The 21,644-nt window shown below is 51.3% G+C and overlaps 1 protein-coding gene across 1 annotated transcript; it reads left to right on the forward strand.

The window, feature by feature from the left end:
* Positions 1–13,699: 13,699 nt before the first annotated feature.
* LOC130831553 (adenosine 5'-monophosphoramidase HINT1-like) lies at positions 13,700–15,573 on the forward strand. The gene is made up of 2 exons (XM_057699790.1): positions 13,700–14,586; positions 15,026–15,573. The coding sequence occupies exons 1-2, from the start codon at positions 14,272–14,274 to the stop codon at positions 15,422–15,424; spliced, it is 714 nt and encodes a 237-aa protein (XP_057555773.1). The 5' UTR covers positions 13,700–14,271; the 3' UTR covers positions 15,425–15,573.
* The last annotated feature ends 6,071 nt before the right edge of the window (positions 15,574–21,644 follow it).

Consider the following 21,644-nt stretch of genomic DNA (forward strand, 5'->3'; position numbering starts at 1 on the left):
CTCTGTTATACGCATACAGACATTCTTTTTCATATTCTTTTCCATTATGGTTCATCACAGGATACTGAATATAGTTCCCTGTGCTCTACAGGAGGACCTTGCTGTTTATTTTTATTTATTTATTTATTTTAAAATCAGCAGTTACACACATCTTTAAAAATCACCTTTGGGCTCACGTACTCTCTTTCTCTAAAAGAATAAAATGACATGGACGCAGCACTGTCCGTGGGAATGCCTTTGAGCCACAGGCAACGCTGCAGGGTTTTGTGTCTCTTTGAAAGGATACACTCCTAAGGGGGTGAACCAAATCAAGGGAGGATGTCTTCCCAAAGACAGCGGATCTGCTTTTAGATGAAGGTGCTGGGAAAACTTCACTCTGGGGCCGTTTAGGGGCAAGTGAACGGACGCGTGACTTCTGCGTTTCTGGTGGTGCAGGGATGGAGCCTTGGGGGGCGTGGAGACCACCGAGTGAGCCCCAGGGAAAAGCCAGTTGAAAGCTTTCAGCCACGTTTTTTTAAATTTTTTATTTATTTTATTTTTATTTATTGCTGTGTTGGGTCTTTGTTGCGGCCTTTGGGCTTTCTCTAGTTGCAGCGAACAGGGGTTTCTCTTCATTGCGGTGCATGGGATTCTCCGTCCAGTGGCTTCTCTTGCTGTGGAGCACAGGCTCCAGGTGCTCAGGCTTTAGTAGTTGCAGCACATGGGCTCCTTAGTTGTGGCTTATGGGCTCTAGAGCACAGGCTCAGTAATTGTGGCACGCAGGCTTAGTTGCTCCGCAGCATGTGGGATCTTCCTGGACCAGGGCTTGAACCCGTGACCCCTGCATTGGCAGGCGGATTCTTAACCACTGTGCTACCAGGGAAGCCCCCTCTGCCACATTTTAATGATATGTAACTGTTTCCTGAGTATCGAGAGGGCATTCTACCCACGGGAGACACTGAAAATATTCTGTGGGAAGAAAGGAGAAAGGGAGAGAAGAAAGAAGGGATGAAAGGAAGGAGAGAAAAAGGGATCATTGAAAGTGCTAGAAATACACATCCTGCTCAGCTCCACAAAGAAGCCAAGTAGCACCCCTACTGTAGATGGGATTTGCAGCAAACACACCTGGCTCTTCTCTCCTAATTGTGTCGCCCTGAGTATGTTATTTAACCCTTCTAAGCCTCAGTCTCCTCATCTGTAAAATGAGCCTTTCTTCGCAGGAATTTGGTGAGGGTCAACGAAGAAAAAAGAGCTTCTGCGTTTGTCACGATGCTAAAGGCAGGCCCCTTTCTAAGAAGCTCCATGTGTGTGTTTTGTCCAGTTTTCACAACAGTCCTACAAAGTTCCCGCCCCTTTGAAAGAGGACGAGACTGAGGCATGTGCTCAGCTAAGCCCGCCAGTGGCAGGACTTGGATTTGAACCCACGGGAGTCTGGCTCCCTGGTCTGTGAGGAATCCCTCCCTTTCTCACCATCCTATTTTGCAACAGCCCTCTTTTGACTATTTCACAGGTGACATGCGACATCTGATCATTTTAAAGATTTCAAACTACATTGAAAAGAAGTGTGGCCGGATGAACCTGGGCTCTGTACAATTTGGGGTTTCTCAGCGGCTTTGACTGACACAGGCTCGGTTCGTTGCTAAGGGACACAGCTGAGCCATGCCTTTACCTTGTAATCCGAGCCTCAAAAGTATAAAAATTAAATCCACCAATATTTTCAAAGTTCAACGTTTGCATTAAACTTTGGGAAACAGAAGTTTCACAGCACAATGGCAGCTTTCCAAGAACACATACCCTTACTAGTGGGGAAAATTGGCCTTTTGGGTCACTTACCATTGGCTCCTCAAAGAAGAAACAATTGTATAACATTGACCTTCTGTTGGTTGTGATGGTAAGCTGCTGGGCTATAGTACATTTTACACCCGTGTTTAAAAATAACCCCATAAAGTGAGAACTGATGCAGTCCTAAAGAGAAAGAAACCTTGGGAGTGTCTGGTTTCCTTGGGCTTGGAACAGACAGGCACACCTCACCGGCTCTGATCACGTCTCTAGCATTTGGTCATGACTTCTCTCCCAGGAGGGAGAGTGGTTCACGAGAAACATCTTGGCAGTCATAGGTTCGCCCAGGTGCCAGCCTGAGAATTATTTTCTTACACTGAGGATTTTTTCCCTCTGGGCAGAGATGAGGGAAGTCTGGACTTGTTTTGGGAATACGATCCCATCCGTGCTCAGATATTTTTAGAGTATCTCCCTAACCCCAGCCTTTCAGTAGCCCTCCAGGGACCTGTTGATTTAATTCTTGGGAGTTTTAGGATGTTAAAATAGGAAGTACTTGAAACACAGATCTAGAATTTACTCTTCGGGTCTGGAGTCCGCTGACTCAGGTCAACATGGATTCTTAGGGGCTTAATTAAAGGTGAGGCGGTGAACGTTCTCGGAGGGCGTTCAGGTCCGCGGCTCATGTGCCCGATCGCACAGGGATCCGTCAACACCTCCCCGCCTCTCTCACTCACACGTCCAGACCGTCATGGTCTTTGGCCATGTTCTTGCTGTCGCCTTTCAGCCCCAATAAAAGAGTTTATTAGGGAGAATATCTCCGGCATCAGTGCTGAGCTGAGAAGCAACTTGAGCGTGAATCACAGTGCTGTGTCTCCTGTTTACATAGTCACGCAGATTATCAAGATGGATGGAGAGGAGCCAGCCACGCTCTGTTCATCACAGAGCCGTGCAGCCCTGCTATTCCTCGTGCTGAGAGATTTACTGGTAATTATTGCAGCAGATAAGCAGTCTTGAAGGAAGCAGAATTTTTCAGGAATTGAGGAGCTTCTCTACCGGGGGAACTAGGGTGTGCGGTGAACTCTGACACTGAGTTAGATGGAAGGAATGCAAAAAACTCACCAGCATTTAGGAAAGTAATCATCTGTGTTGATTATCTTAACTAGAGTGTCCGTTTTCTTTGCACCACACGTCTCTAGGGTGATTGACACTATATTTTCGTGTTTTGCGTTGGGGGAAAAGTGTATTGTGGCGGCGGGGTAGGGGGGAGCTTGTATTAGCAGATCTTAAAGCGTTTTGGGGTTTTTTTTTTTAAACCTAATAAACCTCGTGCATGTGCACCCAGGCACACACCATTCCTACTTGTTGCTTCCAAAATTAATTTCATTTTGATTTCTCCAATCACTCCAAAGATTTGAAAACGTCAGCATTAGAACTCTGACAGCAGATCGATGAGTAGATAATGGAGACGCATTTGTTAATGAAGCTGAGAAGCTGCCTGTCCACCACAGTCACTCCGAAGACGTCTGGCTCAGAATCAAGACGTGCACTGATCCGTCTCCAGACTCATTTCTGCAGCAGACCCGCAGAGACCCAGTCGGTATTCTTGGCCTGTTCTAGAAGCATTCAATTAATCGAAGTCTATTAATGGTCTCTTATTTGATGCGAATGGCCAAGCTGGGAATTTGGTGCGTAATTTCTGCAGGCCACGAGGAGTGATTTGTGACAAATGGTTGTTGTGTTGGAAGAGAAAGGGCAGAATGAAATGTTTCAGGGCAATTAATAGGATAAGATACTTGGCTCTCAGCTTGAGAATGAAAAACAATTTCTTAAGCTCTCTCTCTGTCTCTCCCCCTCTTTGTGACCTAAAAACTCAATGGTCAGAGCGTAGAGGCACAGAGTGAGAGGACTTCTGGAAAATTTTCACTAGAGCAATTTATCAATTGCCAATTTGGTGGAAAGTGTGTTCTCTGCACATCAACCAAACCTGACAATGAGAAACAGAGACCAAAGGTCCAGCCAGTGTTTGTAAATTTCAGGGCCAAAGTGCTTACCTGGTTGGACGCTTGCTCACCTGCTTTTGAAACAGGAAGCAGCCTGCTTGCGGACGTGACCAAGTTGACTGTCACTCTTGAAGCCTGTGCAAGAATTTATTGGCGAGGCAGCGGGTGAATCCACTTGATGGGAGAAGCCTCATTTACACAGTGGGCTGCAAAGACCCAACTGGAATGTCATTTTCCCATGATCTGATCATTTCATATTCCTTCCTTCACGTACAGACATTTTCAGAAAAATTTGGAACTTCCAGTCTGCACCACCATGAGGAGGCCTTGCTGTCATCACGGAGTCCTGGCCTGAGTGTCAGGAGAACAGAATTCTGGTCTCAGGTCCGCCACTCACTGGCTGTGACACAGGGCAGCCCCTGACTGTCCTCGACCTTGTCTCCTCAGCTGTAAAATGAGCAGTGAACCCTCACCCGCTGTAGCTTCTGCCCTTGCTGTGAGCGGCCGGCGTTCTTACCTTGTCCTTAAAGTCCCTGAGCTGACCCCACCCAGGCTTCCCAACTTTATCACCATCACTTGCTCTGCCAGATGCTCGTGTCACCCTCAGGGACAAGGCACCCTTTCTGCCCCCGCGCCCTTCATCCCACCCCCTCTGGGCCCCGGCACCTCCTCCTCCTCTCTCGACCTTTCTGAACTCTGCCCCTGGGGCAGCGCTCCAGAGACCCAGCCCCACCTCCACGTCCCCCAGCCCCGCCTCGACTTCCCGCAGAGCTGCGGGTGACTGTTTCATGTATTTACAATCCAAATTCAGGTTTTATCCAAATGAGAAGATTCAAGGCCAAAAATTAGCCTGAAACTCGCTGACCGCGGTGGTCAGGGATGAGCCGGCAGCTGGCTGTCTCCCTGGAACTCTACCCGAGAAGCCAGAAGACGGCCGAGGGGTCCCAGAATCAAGAGCAGGAAGGGTGCGCTGCCTCTGGGAAGGCAGCAAGGGAGCCGCGGGACCCAGAGTGGAGAGCCGGGGGCGGGGCGTGGGGAGGGCGGGATGTGGACAGCGTCCGGGTTGGGGTCCACTCCCCTTCTTTTCTCCAATGTCCCCACTTTTATTGGGGAGGGGGAGTAAGAACCATAACAGCAGCAGCTCAGAGCCGGGGGAAGGTGAGAAGATGGAATAAGGACGTCCCAGAGCCTGGCGGGGGAAGGAGTGAAGGGGGGACGAGAGTGGAAGAAGGTCAGGAGTCCCCTGCTCACTCCTCGTCCCCCCTCCTGGCTGCCACCCTTCCGTGGGGCTGATCTTGGAAGATGAACGTGCCCCCCAACCCCTGCAGGTTTGGCTGCAGCAGACAGAGCGGAGGGTTTTTGAACCCACATTGTAACACCAGAAGATGCTTCCAAACCCCTACCCCTACCACTCATTCCTCAACTTAGGAAGTGGCACAAATCCAGGGCCCTCGCTTTTGTATTTACATAAAACCAAATTTAATGAAGTCTTGACAAATCGGTCGATTTGTGTAACCACCAATACAATCAAGATACGAAATCATTTCATCATGTCACAAAGTTCATCAATGACCCGTGACAGAATCCCCCTCCCACCCCCACTCCGCCTCGCCCCCCAGTCCCCAAAGTTAGATCTGCTCTCTACCTTTCAAGGTTTGCCTTTTCTATATGTCTACAGTTTCATATAAATAGGATCAGATGATACAGCTTCTTTGGGGTCTGGCTTCTTTCACTGAGCGTAACACTTCTGAGATTCTCCCCTGTCATTGAGTAGATCGGTAGTGCATTTCTTTTCATCACTGAGGGGTCTTGCATTGCACAAACGCACCACAATTTGACTAGCCCTTCAGTGGAGGGACTTTGGAGTTTACAAATTTTGGCTGTTGCAGAGCTCGTATACGCACTTATGTACGACTTTTCCCTTTGGGGGACTAGTACCTAGGAGCCAGGATGCTGGGTCACGTGGGACATATAGGTTTCACGTTATGGAAAAAACTGCCAAAGCGTGTCCTAACGTGACCGGACTGTGTTGCCAGCGACGTGTGAGAGTTCCAGTTGCTCCACATCCTAGTCAAGGCTTGGTGTGGTCAGGGTTGCTGTGTTTTATTTTTAACTTTAGATGTTCTAATGGTGTATGTTAGTATCTCTGTGGTTTCACTGTGCGTTTCTCTTACGACTAGTGATCTCATGTTGAGCATCTTTTTTGTGTGTTTTTGACACTGCGTGTTTTGTTTGGTGAAGGCACTGTTCACATATTTTCCCCATATTTTTACCTGTGTTGTCTTCTTGTTATTGAGTTGCAAGAATTCTTTATATATTCTGAATACTAGTACTTTATTACGTATATTTTCTCTCAGTCTTTTCATTTTCTTAACCATGTCTTTCAGAGATTCAAAGTTGTTGATTTTTATAAAGGCCAATTTATCATTTTTTTCTTTTATGTTTGTTCTTTTGGGGGGGTCATGTCTATGAATTTTCTGCCGAATTCAAGATGGCAAAGATTTTCGTCTGGAGATTTAATGGTTTTAGCTTTCACAGTTGGGTATGTGGTCCATTCGGGGTTAATTTTATATGATATAAATGCCGAGGTTCATGTCTTTCCACACAGATGTCCAGTTATTCCAGCACCGTTTGTTGGAAAAACTATCCTCTCCCGATGGAAATACCTTGGCAGCTTTGCCAAAAAGCAGCTGACAGCACTATTTTTAGCTTCCCTGTTCTGTTCCATTCATACGTAGGTTTATCCTCACACAATTACCACAATGTCTTGATTAGTGTAGCTTTGTAGTAAGTCTTAAAATTAGGTGATGTAGGTCTCCCAACTTTGTTCTTTCTCAAAATTGTTTTGTCTATTGTAGCTCTTTTATTTTTCATATATATTTTAGAACTAGATGGCTAATTCTTACTAAAAAATTTGCTGGGCTTTTGATTGGAATGGTATCAAATCCGTATATTGATATGGGGAGAACTGACAGCATGATAACATTGACGCCTTCTTATGGGTGATCAAGGCGTACCTCTCCATTGAAGTTACATCTTTGACCTCTCTCAGGAATGTTTTATAGTTTCAGTGTCCAAATTTCCAACATTGTTTGTCAGAGTTATCCCTAAATATCTCATGTTTTTGTATGCTTCTAGAAAGTCTTTAAATGTTTTTTTAAAATTTCTAATTTAGTGTTGCTAGAAGATAGTGATGCAGGCAAGGTGCTACTTCACTGTTTGAAGTGACTGAAGGAATAAACCACATATGGTCTCAGTGGAGGTGATATTGACCTGAAGGGGGCAGAAAAATTTTACTCTGTTAATGCCATACACACACACACACACACACACACACACGTATATAAAAAGGCGTCAGTATTAAAATTCATGGGGATAGGACAATTATTAAAAAGTTTTTAAAAGGGCCCCTTAGGGGGATGAAAATGAAACAAACGACTGCAAAGCTCTGGTTGAGAATGTTGTCCATAGTTTCTGGGACGTGTGACACTAAAATACACAAGTATTGTGCTGAGTATTCTGGCACCTAATCTCTCTAAATTTCCTACGTATTGACCAGATTCCAGCAGAGAGAATTCATCTTATTGACTTTTAACCCAACACGCACGATTTCAGGAGAGGTTGATGGACACAAATGATAAACAAATATGAAACGTTCAACAGCAGGAATCCAGGTTGGTGAAGCCTGGGTTTTGCTGTGTTCCTTTAGAAGGTGTCGGTCTGTGTCCTGGCTTGTGGTCAAGTTGCTTGCAGAGCAGACTGACCTTTCTTTACAGGGTTGCTTTCCTGGCTTCCTGGAGTGGATCCAGAACAGCCTTTATTCTAGGGCTCACTTAGTCTCGCTGCGGAGGTGTGGCCCTTCTGAGAACTCTATCCAGTGCCCTCTGCCTTATAAGGTCTCTCGCAACTGGAGGGATTGTAAACCCTTCCCGGCCCTGTAAGAACTCCGGGGATTGTTCACCCTGTCGCTCTCTGGGGGTTCTTTCCCTGGTGCCATGGACTTTCCTCCCGCGTGTGCTCAGGTCACTGTTCAGTAGAAGACTCCAGGGACTCCTCTGCCCTCAGCAGCTCCTGCTCCTCTCCAGTCAGGAGTCCAGCCAATTCTAGCTGCCTCTCCCCCACACCGCGATCTCCATCTCCACTCAGTGAGGCTGTGGGGCGCCTGCACTCGCGCCTGGAGCCATGAGCTGGTACAACTGTAGGACTCACTTCATTGTTCCCCTTCTCTCGAGGGGCCAGCCTTGTGATGCCTATCATCCAATGTCTGAAAACGCTTGTTTACTATATTTGTTTTCCAATTTTCTAATTATTTATGGTAGGAGGGGCAATGATTAGCTTTGACAGAACCAAGGAAATAGGAGCTCAGAGGAACAAACAGTGAGATATTTAAAGAATGCAAATACCATAAAGCCACACAATAAACTGAACAAATCACACCAAATAAGAATTAACAGACCAAACAGAGCAAAACATTTATATAAGCTCATACATATCTTCAAGTAGCTAAGAAATGATACTCAAACCATGAAGGTGACATGATGAGAACCAACTGAAGTTACTGGGTTTTAAAAAGAATATATTTGCTTCCAGGAGTACTGCAGACTAGACATTCTGGAAAACTTCCCACAGAAAACATCTCGATGCTCAATACATTTTTAAATGTTTTAAAATACCACGTCGAATCCCTCAGCGAGCACGTCTAGCCTGCGCTCTCCACCCTCGGCAAGTGAAGAATTGACTCAAGGGACATCAGTGGAAATGAAGGTTGCCCACGTGAGGATGTAAGTTCCACAGGGCGGGGACTTCTGATTTCTGGTGGAGCCCAAGGCCTGATACAAAGCCTGGGACAGAGTGAGTGCTGAGAGCTTATGTTGAACAAGTGAATGAGGGAATGTTCTAGGGCAAATGGTGATCCCAAGAACCTGCAAGTCTGAGCATTACTAGCTTGTCCTAGCAGGAGTTGGGGGACCTGCAGAGGTTGGAGGACCACTGGACCTCCTCCTATGAAGCTATGGGTCTCAGGGTTAACTTTAAACAAGCCCACCTTCCAGGATGGGGGCACCACTCAGGAAACACACTTGTCTCCAGCGTGAGGCCGGGAGGAAACCACTCCAGTGATAACCCCTGAGAATTTCCAGCCACTGGCCCTTCCTCACAGGGAGCTGGTGTGGAATGTATACTGCCTTAACGGTCAGAGAAACATGAATTTATAGTTAAATGAAAATAGTTCCAAGTGCAGCGACCTTGGGTACACAGAAGAATCAAACATAAAATTTTTTGGTGGAAGCCATCCAGATTCAGGCCCTTCAGGCCTCCTGCAGATTAAATTCAGCCAAATAAGAGCTCACAGTTTTAGAATATATGGATATATCAAAATCGCGAGGAAGCAGCTTCCCTAAATGGGTCAGTGGGAATAACCCAAAACAGATTTATTTTATTATTTTATTTCATTTTAATTTTGGCTGCGCATGTGCCTTGTGGGATCTCAGTTTCCCGACCAGGGATTGAACCTGGACCCTCGGCAGTAAAAGCTTGGAGTCCTAACCATTGGACCTCCAAGGAGTGACCCCAAATAGATTGTATTCCAAAGACTTCAGACACTGGGATTATCTGAAACAAAGCATAAAACAACTATCAGTAATCTATTTTAAAATAGAAGGTTATCCTAGAAGGAAGCCTAGGCCGAACACTCTTTGACAAATCACAGCAGTATTTCTCTTGGATCTGTCTCCTCAGGCAAAGGAAACAAAAGGGAAAATAAGCAAATGGGACCTAATTAAGGTTAAAAGCTTTTGCACAGCAAAGGAAACCACTGACAAAATGAAAGACAACCTACTGAATGGGAGAAAATATTTGCAAATGATATGACCAGGAAGGGATTAATATCCAAAATATATAAACAGCTCATACAACTCAATATCAAAAAACCTTTCTGTTCATCTCGCTTTATGTTTCCTTCCAGCTCTCGTTACTGACTAAATACATTATTTACTTGGTCAATATGCTGGTTAGATTATACACTTCATGAGAATAGAAACATTTTCTGTTCTCTTCACCATTTATTGAATGATTAAATGAGTGAATGGATGAGACCTAAATGACTGACTGTAGCAGTGTGGGTGGATCTTACAAACATTGTGTGAAGAAAAATTAAGAAAAATGGAAACTGTAGCACAATACTATTAATGTAAATTATAAACACACGCTTTGAGGAAATTCAATGGGAGAGAGGCAAGTCTTTTCAACAAATGGTGCTGGAACAACTGTGTGGAAAGAAAAATGAACCTCAACCATTACTTTATGCTACACATAAAAACTAAAGATGAGTCATAGATTTAAATACAAAAGCTTAAAATATAAATCTTCTAGAAGAAAGTAGAGGAGAATACTTTCTTGAAATGTGGTGAATATAGGCAAGGATTTCTTAGGTCGTACAGACAAAAACTCCTCTGACCAGCTCAGCAGTCACCCCGTGAGTCCCATCCTCGTGCCAGCCCCGGGCTGGGCGCTGGGCGGGGACACCAGGACAGCTGGGCCGGGGTCGTGCCCTCCAGAGCGCGGGAAAGATGGAAACGGAGAGAATTTAGAAACCTAACGCTACAGAGCCACCAGGGCTGCCATCAGAGACGGGGTCCAGCCTGTGGTTCCAGAAGACGCCACAGAGCTGATTCCTGGGCTGTCGCAGACGTTCCTGCTCCTGCAGTGTGGTTCTCAGCGCGCCGCGCGTCCTCCCTGGGCCCCCAGGCCCGCGGGGCAGCCCTGCTCCTGGACGCCAGCACGGCACGCTCGGCACGACACCTTTAGAGATGGGCGTCGTCACCCCCGGCTCCCATCTAGCAGGCCTCACGGGGCGACCACGAGCCGCAGGACCGAGGGCCGGGGTTCACCCCTCCTTCAGCGGGTGAACCCGGAGTTCTCACACTGTGATTCCCAGAACCCTTTCGTAGCAGCTGGCAGCGGGCTCGCTCGCTGGCAACCATAGGTGTCCGCAAGGGGAGGTAGGCGCCCGCATCTTTGGGAGAGTGGTACTGTCATCTTTCAAGCATCTGTGGAGATGTTATTTATGAATTCTCTTTCTCTTTTTATTCTACCCGTAAATCACATTCTTACCATCATCCTGTAGAGGTGAATTTATTCCCAGACATAATCACATATTACCAGAAAGCAGAAAGTAGTACTGTCACCTCTGGATAGGGAATTGATTACGTGTGTTTTAGAATGACCCAGATACATGGGGCGGGGTGGGGAGAGAGAGAGAGGAGGAGGAGGAGGAGAAGAAGAAAAAGGAGAAGAAAGAGGAGGAGGAGGGGGAGAGACACCTTACTACCTTAATACATATTCACACCAACCCCTACCTCAACACATGTCAATGGAAAGGCTTTCTGAAACCCTGGTTTTAAGACTCCAAATCATAAGCACGCTAGTATCCCAGTCCTAGGCTACACCCAGAAAATCAATTCACCGAAAGTCAGATCATCTAAGGATCATTTCCGTAATTTGTCCAGTGTCCCAACTCACAGAATCCGTGTTCCTTTTACCTGCTTATGAGGCTTGCAGGGATCTGTTCCAGAAGCACGGGGGGGTTGAGAGCCCCTGGGGGTGGGGGCGGGGGTGGGGAGGGGCTCGGACAGGTCTCCTGGGATCCGGGCCTCAGTCTCCCGCCTCTGCAATCCGGCCGCTCCTCCTCTGTTTACATAACCCAGTATCCCAAAACGTAACCCCTTAAAATAATGGTGACCATTGATTCAGGCTCAGGGCTCCTGGGGGTCAGGAACTCGGGGTGGATGAGCCGGGGGTTCTCGCTCGGGGTCTCTTGTAAGACACCTTGTCATCTGAGGATGGAGTGGGAGCACCTACTTCCCAGGTGGCTCCCTGCAGTGTAAGCGCCTGACGGTTAGCTTTTCTGATTGTGATGTGAGCGCCGGCAGCAAGCTTTAGAGGGCAGAGCTCCCCACTTCAAAGCCACCCGCCTCGGATAACTACTTCCCAGCCTCCGGACTAGCTAAAGAGCCGGCCACCCCACCCACGCCCTGCTAGGAAGCCAGGGTACCCCAGGTTAAAAAAGATGGGGGATCAAACTGACCCTGCTTTCCACTTCCTGTGCTTTAATTCCCGCTCTTATGTTTTAAATTCACCCATAAAGAGAGAACCGGCAAAACCCTAGGCACCGCACCTGGACCCCCACAAAGGCAGAACCCCAGGTATTCTCACTCTTCCTCCCGACACCCCGACCTTGCTGTGGGGCCCAGGCAGGCCGCGTCTCCTCCAGGACCTGAGAGTCATGAACCTCTTCTGCAAAGTTCCCAGCTGGTTGTCGCGGACGTGGGTCCCGCGATCTGGAGAACCACAAGGTCCGGTCGAGCCTCAACTTTGGCTCCGGAGGGGAGTGCCTGTGGGGGCGTCCAGAAGTTGTGGGGCCCAGGTGAGTGCCCAGGCCTTCCAGCGGATAGCATCACGATGGACCCATAGGCGGAGATGGACCAAGACCCTCCCCCTGCGGCTGTTGGCAGGAGGCCTCGGTCTCTCCCCACAAGCACCACGTGCCCCTCTCCCTAGGACCGATTGGGTGTCCCCCACAGGGCATCTGGCTGTGCCAGAGAGAGCAAGGGGGAAAGCTGTAGTGTCTGTTCTGCAGCTTCCTTTGGGGCCCCGGGTCATCCCAACCCAAGGTGGGAGGGCACTCCCCTGGGGGTGGGGGTGGGGGGATGCTGGCTCCCACAGTCCCCCCCAGACCCTCAGTCCTCCCTCCTCTCTGCTTCCTTTGCCCTCCGGAGTCTCCTTTCTCTGGGATCAGCCTTCTGGGGATGTCTCCTGCGCCCCTCTCCCCGGAGCTCGAGGCCTCCTCCCCGCCCCACCTCCCTCCAACCACAGCCGCAGGGAGAGGAGGCAGTAAACCGACAATCCTTGAAATAAGAACAAGTCAACAAAAATGTAGAAGAAATTGGCAGCTCTATTGAAGACATTCCAAATCTATTGCTGGAAATTTTATAAAAAGCTAGACCTTTTTTATATTGGCCAAACAGAAAATGGCTTTACAAACGATTAGAAAGAAATGAGTAAACCCTGAACATTTTCCACGCAAAGCACTGAAATTTTGGCCAAAGGCACACGAGGAATGTGTTAAAGTTCAGTGATTATCATCAGAAAGGCTGTTCTTTAAAAACAAGCTGGTAAGGAGGTTAAGTTGGGCAAAGGTCACCCCAGGAATCTGTCCTTGCACACGTGGCTTGTGAAGGTGTGGCCGCTGCAGAGTCCTCCTGCTGAGGCTGTGGAACCTGTCAGCTTCCAGGGGTCCTTCTGGTTTGGCGCCTTGAACACACGGCCTCTCCAGCCAGCAGCTTCAGCTAAACGCCCTGCCCTCCAGTGTGCCTCCCCTCGCCCACCGCAGACTGAGCTCTTTGCTTGCTTAACTTTCAGCCACCAGATAAAACAGCCTCACGCACACGGGTCCTCTGATCATGTCACCACAACCCTATGGGACAGGCATTGTCATCCTCCACTTGGGGTTAACGAGAGGCTGGGGGACTGGTCACGCGAGGTCACCCAAGAAGTGGACGCGTGAATGGTCAAGCCCAGGTCTCTCCAACTCAAGACCCGATCTGACCATCGGGACATTTCCCTCCACTTCTGGCCGTGAGTGGGGGACTGCTTTCTTTCAAGGCCTTTGGCCACCATCCTGTGTGCCAGCTGTGGGTTCTGGATCCGGGGACCCCAGGGAGGGGCGTGATGGGGACTCCAGGTCGGGTCTGCAGAGCTGGGTCTGCCTTTGTGGGGAGACTTCTTCCCTAACACGTTCCTCACAGTGTGCGCTGTGACTGCAGGTCACCTGCCTACTGGAAGTGGTTACTAAGTGGACAGTGGGCGGGGGCGTAGCCGCCTGCCCCCAGGGCCCTGCAGGGCCAGCTGAGCCCAGGACTCGCTTTCTCTCCCGACATGGGGCTGCCGCCCCACCCGCAGCGGCTCCCTGGAGCGGGGGAGAGTGAATCACGTTAAAGGAACGTTCAAGCCACCAGAGAGGAAACAAGAGAAAAGCATCCTTTGGTCGACTTAAACAAACGCACAAGGTGAGGGTAGAGAGTTAAGTTTTATTTGGGGTAAAATGAGGACGGCAGCCCGGGAGACAGCATCCCAGATACCTCTGAGAACCCGCTCCAGAGAGGCAGGGGGACGGTCAGTGTATATGTGATTTTGGTGAAAGGGAAAAACGTGCAGTCAAGCACACACTGTTCACAGAAGGTTCTGCTAGTCTCGTGGAGATTATTACTAGTCCTGAGGAGCAGTCGTCACCATGAAGGATTTGGGTGTTTTCCTACATATGAGGAGATACAGGAATTGGGCTCATAAAGTTGGCTCCTGAAAATATCTATCTGAAGACCTGTTCTGCCAGTTTCTTTTCCAGAGCGCAGAGGGCCTCGTTTCAGCTCTCCGCCCTGAACACCTTCAGGCGGCGTTGGAGGTCCGCAGCTGCAGCAGCGCGCGGTTGAACCTTTGTAGGGGTAGACGGCAGGTGCCAATGGCGAGCGCCAGTTGTCGTGGACACTTTTCAGCCTCCTCTCTCCCGCTCTCCACATTCTGCTTCTCTGCTCAGCGGCTTTCTCCCTCTCCCCCTCTGTCTCTGTCCCTCTCGTCTGGGTTTTCCTTTGGGGTCAGGGACTCGGCTGACTCTGCCACGGGTCCCCAGGCACGGCGGGCAGCAGGGGCCACCAACAGGAGAGGAGACCTCACGGGGCGACAGCCACGGCACAGCGTGGTCCTCCGGAGCCGCCCCTGCCTCCCCCGCCCTTGGACCCCTGCACTCCTGCGGTGCTGCCCCCGGGAAGTGCAGTGGGTGAGGACGGGTCGTCAGGAGCAGAGGGCGTGTGGGTGTGAGGCCGAGAGGTTGGGGGACGCCGCCTGGTGGGGCGCCTGCTTTGCTTTTTCTCTCCAGCAGGCTTGGCCCGGTTGCTCGGCGGGTGCCCTGGGAAAGGGGCAGGGGAGCCCCGGGCCGTCCCAGGGCTGTATCCCAGGCAGCCCAGACCCCTGTCCAGGCTCTGTCACCGTGGGCCCCAGAGGGCACTTGCCCTGAGCTCCTTGGAACGTGGGTGCAGGGGTGATGCCGGGGCGGCCACGGGCAGCGAATGGCGTCCCCAGTTAGCCTTTGAAAACACCACATGTACCACAGGAGCAAATCAGGGCAGTGAGATCAACGGCAAGTCAGGAGCACCTAATTTTTATTAAAAATATCTCGTTTACTCCTCCCTCCTCCCGACCTTCTCCCTGGCCGGCAGCGTGGGAGGGAGCCCGGGATGGCGGATGAGATCACCAAGGCTCAGGCCGCCCGGCCTGGGAGCAACACGATCTTCAGGAAGATTGTTCGCAAGGAAATCCCGGCCAAAATCGTGCATGCGGACGACCAGTGTCTTGCTTCCCGTGACATTTCCCCTCAAGCGCCGACACATTTTCTGGTGATACCCAAGAAACATACATCCCGGACTTCAGCAGCCGAATGTGGTGATGAAAGTCTTCTTGGACATTTCATGACTGTTGGCAAGAAATGTGCTGCTGATCTGGGCCCGAGGAAGGGGCATGGAGTGGTGGTCAGTGAAGGTTCAGATGGGGGACCGTCTCTCTACTGTGTTCACCTCCGTGCTCTCGGAGGTCGGCAGATGAATCAGCCTCATGGTTAAGCGAGTTGTAGGGATAAGTTTCCCTTCTCTGTGCAGTGATCAGGTTTGCAACTTCCAATATGCTAAACAGTACTTTTTTTTTGCCTGTGTATGGAGAGATTGCAGAAATAATTGTAAAAACTCATACATAATAAAAGACATTGTTGCATGGTCTGAAAAAAAAAAACTCATTTAAAAATAGTTTTCCTATTCATGAAGCTTTATTTTTCCCTCGAAGTACAACTGTCAGCTCTATAACACCCTGACAGTGGATTTTCAGTCCTAGTAAATATTGTGAAGAAGGCAGTCATCAGATTTCCACTTTGGAGGTTATTTCTATAAACTGTCTCATGCCTCCGTGAAGACAGCTCACTTCTTCCTGAAGTGGCTCTGCCTCTTTTTCATTCTTCTCTTTCTCTTCTTTTCTCCTTTTAAAGGGAGAACAACTCCCTAGCTCCTTCTGCCCATTTCTGCCCAATTAGGCGGGGTCGGCCGCGTTTCCATGTTAGCAGATGACCCAGAGCAGAGGGAGACAGAGTCCTGTGAGAAGCGTCTGCAGAACAGCACAGAAAGTGGAGTTAAAAGAGCTTTCGCTCCAGACCAAATGACTGGGCTCATCTTGCGGCAAGGCTGGCCCAGAGCAACACCGTGGAGCAGCAAACAGCCTTCGGAGACTTATCCCCGCTCCCTCCGTAGCCTCACAGTTTGGCATTCCTTGCTTTATCTATTCCTGAAGGGATCTTAATTACCTACTGTTTAGGGAGGTAACTTTAAAAAAAATGGCTTTTTTTTAAGTTATTTAAAAAGTTATCAGCTGGGCTTTATGTTGTGCTAAGTTGTAAAGGGCGCCTCCCAAGGTCTGTTCTTCCCGAACCCTTCTGTCCGCCCCACAGGAATCAGGTGACAGGTCAGCGCAGAGCTGAGGATGCTGTCTCTGGCAGGACGAGCACACCTGTGTTCTCGGCGGGGGCGGTTGGTTACTGGCCCAGTGCTGGCACTGAACTGGGTGTCCCCTCCGGTGAGCCCATCGACACAAGGACACTAATTTGAGTTGACTAGACAGGCTCCACACCAACACCTTTGATGGGCTGACAGAAGATGCCGTGTCGGGAACAGCCCTGCGAGGATGGCCAGGCCTGGCCCGGCCCCCGGGTGCTGTCTAGAGGAGGGGGTAGAGCGCGCGCTCGGCAAAGACCCAGAGGCCAAGGTAGCAGGTGCCACAAGACAGGCTCAGAGGGTGTGGGACCTCAAGGAAAGAGGTAACAAGGGGAAGGTTTCGAGAAGGAGGTGGCTTTGGCCTTGAGGACTGCATGGCATCTCAGTGGACTGGGGACCGAGTCACGGGAGCGCTTCATTGGCAGAGGGAGGAATCGTCTCTACGTAAGAGATTAGGAGAAGGGATGCTCTTGGGCCATGGCTCACCCCCTCCTACCCCGACCCCTACCACCCAGACCCGGGCAAGCGCCAGAAGCTGACTGTCGCATTTGTTCCTGGCCTGAGCGTGGCCGCAGAATCTGTGTGCTTCTCAGCACACACGCCCTCAAACACCGGTGCCTTGTGGCAGCCACGGAGGTGCCGCTCACACCCGCCTTCAGCAGGAAGCTCAGCAGGAAGCGCAGCTGTGGACCTGTGGATGCCCGTGGCGTTCACGGCTGCCCACGGGTCCTCCAGCTGCTCCTGGCCAACGACGAGGGGTGGCGGGGCCGCTAGAACCGGGCAGCCTGGCTGGGACCCTCGGGTCTCTGACGGCCGAGGCTCTTCCCCTCCCCCTTCACGCTGGTCAGACCTGCATGGAGGTCAGAGGCCCCTCCCCGCCCCCTCCCCACCGACCCCTGCTCCCGTCCCCTTATCCTTTGAGGTACTTCTCCCCCCTTGATCTCCGAGACTATGGATGCCATCTCGGGTCACCAGAACCTTTTCGTGCTTCTGTGGCAGCCACACTGGGAAAACGCCCTGCGCAGATACTGTAACCACGCGACTCGAGGTTTTATCCAAAGAAACAGGCGCGAGAGAGAGAGCTGTTAGAAATCCTTCCAAATCAATTTAGCCAACACTGCAGCTGCCACTTCCCGACGGTCGAGCCTCGGCCGTGTGCATTCACCGCCTTGATGCCCTGACAGCCTGTGGTCCTGGGGAGAACAGGTAAGGGACAAGGGAGAGGAAGTGAGGGAAGAGGCAGGGCGGGCGGGACACCACCCCTCCCTGGGGTGAATGGTGCTCGGATGGGTAAGGTCACGTGAACACCACCTCCCTTGAGGGGGAGGGATGGAGCTGCAGGTCTAAGCCACACTGCTGTTAATTCCACGTTCCGTTACCTTCACATCCTCACAGGACGCGAGGAAGTTCATAGTGGTCCTGCTCTCACGGTGTTTGCACACAAGTGTTCCCATGCCAGGGAGTCCCCCCCAGATCCTCTTTCAGGAACGAAGGATCTGTTCCCAGCTGCTGGAAGTGTCACCAGCAGACGCCAGCTGCCGGCTCTCTTCCAGAAATGCCACAGCTGAAGAGCTGCTTTGCCCTGGGTCACGGCCCTTCCTGAGGCCACAGCAGAAGCGTCGTGCTGCAGAAGATGACTCGCAGGAGACAGAGAGGGAGACAGATCAGATGAGGCTGTGGGTTCACGACCGCAGCTCCAACAGTGGTTGTGAGGGGGGGTGGCCTGAGCCCCAGACCCTGGGCAGGACCCGGGCAGCAGGAGAGCAGCCAAGACAGAGGCGGATAACCCCAGGCCGGCTGGTCTGAGGCCACCCCCAGTGAAGCCAGGGGGCCATCCTCCCCCAGCGTCACGATGACAGGTGGGGTATGGAACGTGTGTGGGACCTTGGGGACAGGCGGGGGCAGGACACCCTGCGTTCACGAAGATGACCCCAGATTGGCAGAGAAATCTTGCACTGATGGAGAAGCTGTTTAACCACGCAGGTAAATCACAGACTTTACGTTTGCAGACCTGTGACCATGAACTTCCTGCCTGCTACATGGTGTCTGCAGTTCGAATGACCCCTCACTGCTGTTCGTCGTGAGGGTTCAGGCGGGCCTCTTGCTAAGCTGGGGCGGAGGCTGGCCCGGGGGCCTGCTTCCTCCTGGGATGGAGGTCAGGTCGTGTTTGCTGCTGGGGTTCTGACGCAGCCTGGAAGCCTTCCAACAAAGTCCTACGTGCAAGGGTGTGGCAGCCCGGGAGGCGGCCTGCTCACACCTCCCTCCAGGAGAACCTCTGCGGGCGCACGGCTGGCTGACGGCCTCCAGGAGCTGCACCAGGGCCGGCCAGGGGGTTCTAGAGCCAGGCCGCCCCTCAGGGGAGGCCCCAGGGGGCAGCTCCGGCTCAGCCACTCCCTACTGGCCCAGCGAGACCTTGGGACTCAGGTCTGAGGCTCTTCTTGCCCACCCTCCTCCCAACCTGCTCTCCCAGGTGTCACACCTGCGTTGCAGGCGAAGGCCCTCCCTGCCCACGCCTGCACTCCCTCCCCTTCATCGCAAATGTTTGCTGCAGTGAAGCTCCCTCATGTTTACCCTGGTCTCGGCATCTGCGTCTCAGAGGACCTGAACTGACACCAGGGAGAATGAGGACAGTCTTTGGGAAGAACTCTGTAAGGAAATAAGAAACGATGTGACTATCTTGGCCCAGGAGCAACCTCGCTACAGAGAAGTAGGGGCTCCGAGTGCAGCGTGTCATCCTTTCCTTGAATCCATCCCAGCCAAGCTCCCTGGTCCCCTGTCTGGGTTCTGAGGTCAGAGAATAAGACAAAAACTTTCATTACACTTTGTGACACTTTGGGGGGCCGTTTACCCAAGTGTAACCCAATGGGGGGCCACTCCCCCAGCGTTGACCTCGAGCCCTGCTTGGGCCCCTTAAGACCTCCACGTGCTGCCAGTAGAGACCACCCCCCAGGCCTGCCGCGGCCGTGCTCGCAGACGGCTGTGCTACAGGAGGTGGAACCGCACTGGAGCAGGTCCCCGACACCAAAACCAGTGGAACACTTGTTAGTTTGTTGTTCTGCCTCTCCAACCTCAGCATCCCATGGTTCTAAACCCCAGGTCTTGCCACCCTGACCAGATCGCAAAGTCCTTGACATCAGGGATTATGCGTGAATTTTATTCTTGACCTAAATTCTGTTTAACTCTTCTGGTCCCACGCCCACGGGCACTAGGTAAATCCTGTTTTAACAATGATTATATTTCCAGTTGCTGTTCTTCTTAATAATGAAGGTTATCGCTATGCTATTATGATGACCAAGGAGTTCAGAGATATAAAAAGACACTGTTTCTTCAAAAAACTAACTTATCAAGTCACTATGACACATCAGACACAGCAATGGTGGCTGTGATTGACCGGGTGAGGGGATGTTGACACAGGTGAGTAGGACCTGACCTCGGCCATGAGTGCCCTGCCTGGTGGGCAGGGCACATAGGAACCAGAGAGTCTGACACAATCAGATAAGAGTTGCAGAAGTGCGGGGCCCAGGGCTCTCTGACGGCACAGGAAGGGGACTGACTCACTGGATCCTGAGGTGGGGGAGGGCTTTGGGGAGGAGCAGCGATTGAACTGGGTCTTACAGGCTGAGTAGGTGTCTGCCAGCTGTCCGAGTCCATTCCGGCTGCTATCATAAAATACCAACTGGGTGGTGTAAACAACAGACATTCATTTCTGGAGGCTGGGAAGTCCCAGAGCAGGGTGCCAGGTGATTCAGTTCCTGGTGAGGCCTCTCTTCCCGGCTTGTGGACAGCCTCCACCTGGCCAGGAGCTCACAGGGCCTTTTCTGGGTGCACATGTGCAGAGGAAGTGCTAGCAAGATCTGCCTTCTTCTTCCAAGGCCCCTAAGACCATCATGAGGGTCCCACCCTCATGGCCTCATCGAACCCTAATTAGCCCCAAAGGCCCCGCCTCCTCATGCCATCACAGTGGGGTCAGGGCTTCAGCACACGAATTTAGGGGGGGCACAACCACTCAGCCCGTTAAGGAGAGACGTGTCCTCCAGGGGCAGGGGGGCAGGAAACCATGGCCTTTCCCGGAACGTGCTGCAGCAGAGACTGGGTGGCCGGGGCCCGTCACGGTTGAGAAGGCAGCTCAGCCCTAGGTTTTCAGGCCCTGGGACGCTGTCCTGAGGCATCTAGACTATACCCAAGGTACTGGGGAGCCCCTGGGGTTTTGTCATAATTGGTATTTTGATTATAAAAACGTTTCTTTATTAAGTACAAAAATATCAGTTTATGGCTTTTTGCACCCCTCCCCACATTCACGCAAAGACACCAATGTATAGAAATGACCCACCACCCTTGGGCCTTTGACTTAGAGATGAAATCACTAGCTTGTTCCCTTAAAGAAACAAACTACATGGACTGGGAGATTTTTTTCTAAGAATAAAAGAGGGTATTTTTCTTTTGTCACGTTTATGAAGAGCCTCTTATTTAAACAGTGTATTTTCCAGTTTCCCAGGCCTCACATTGAGGGAGTAAAAAGAGTTTTGATAGAAACAAAACTATTTCCTTTGCTCTGATTCTACCTGCATGGGGGGAGGCTGGGAACGCAGGGCCCTCAGATTCCCCCCAAACAGCTGGCGGGTCCCCAGGGGCTGTCCCCGTGCTCCGCCGCCCCGTCCCCAGCTGGCCTGGTGCTTGGTGTCTGCCCCGGGTCCCTGGAGGTGCCCTGCCTCAGAGCTCCGCTCCGCACTGGCCCAGGCTGCCCGCCGGGCCCTGGGCGCCCACCGAGGCCTGCGTGGTGACCACCACCGTGACCCGCGGGCACTTCTGTGTGGCGTGAATTTGTAACCATGTCTCCAGGACTAGGAAGGCACCGGGCCGGGACAGGAAAAGTGGTGCTGGCAGTGGGGGCGATTGGTGACAAGAAACAATAAACCTTCAAGGGCCACCGTGGTTTTCTTCCAATGGGACTGTGTATGAGCAGATGCAGAGACGCAAACAGACCGATCCAGGGCTTGAGGGGGCGGGTGAGCCCCGCTGGACGGGGGAGGGAAGGGATTCCCAGCACTGGGTTTCCAGGGGCTCGTCAGAGGACCCAGGTATGAGAGAAAGCGGGGAGTCAGGAGGGAAAGCACCCGAGCAGGAGTGAGCCCAGAGCTGCAGGGCTGGTTTGGGGGCGGGAGGGTGGGGAGTGGGGGGAGCTTCTGGGCTCAGCAGTCATTCCTCATGGTTCAGACACCCAGATCAGAGAGCCGAAATTCATAGATGACGTAGTGAGGTTTTCACATGAAAAGTCAGCACATCAGTATAGACTTTCTTACCCTTG

Source organism: Hippopotamus amphibius, chromosome 11 (assembly GCF_030028045.1).
Source record: "Hippopotamus amphibius kiboko isolate mHipAmp2 chromosome 11, mHipAmp2.hap2, whole genome shotgun sequence".
In the NCBI taxonomy this organism is placed as follows: Eukaryota; Metazoa; Chordata; class Mammalia; order Artiodactyla; family Hippopotamidae; genus Hippopotamus; species Hippopotamus amphibius.

What these genes read in the sequence shown, in the direction of transcription:
- LOC130831553 (XM_057699790.1), top strand. Translation starts at nt 14,272, where the DNA reads ATGGCGAGCGCCAGTTGTCGTGGACACTTTTCAGCCTCCTCTCTCCCG. An exon ending in GCCCCCGGGAAGTGCAGTGG is followed by an intron (nt 14,587 to 15,025) that starts GTGAGGACGGGT and finishes CCTGGCCGGCAG; the next exon opens with CGTGGGAGGGAGCCCGGGAT.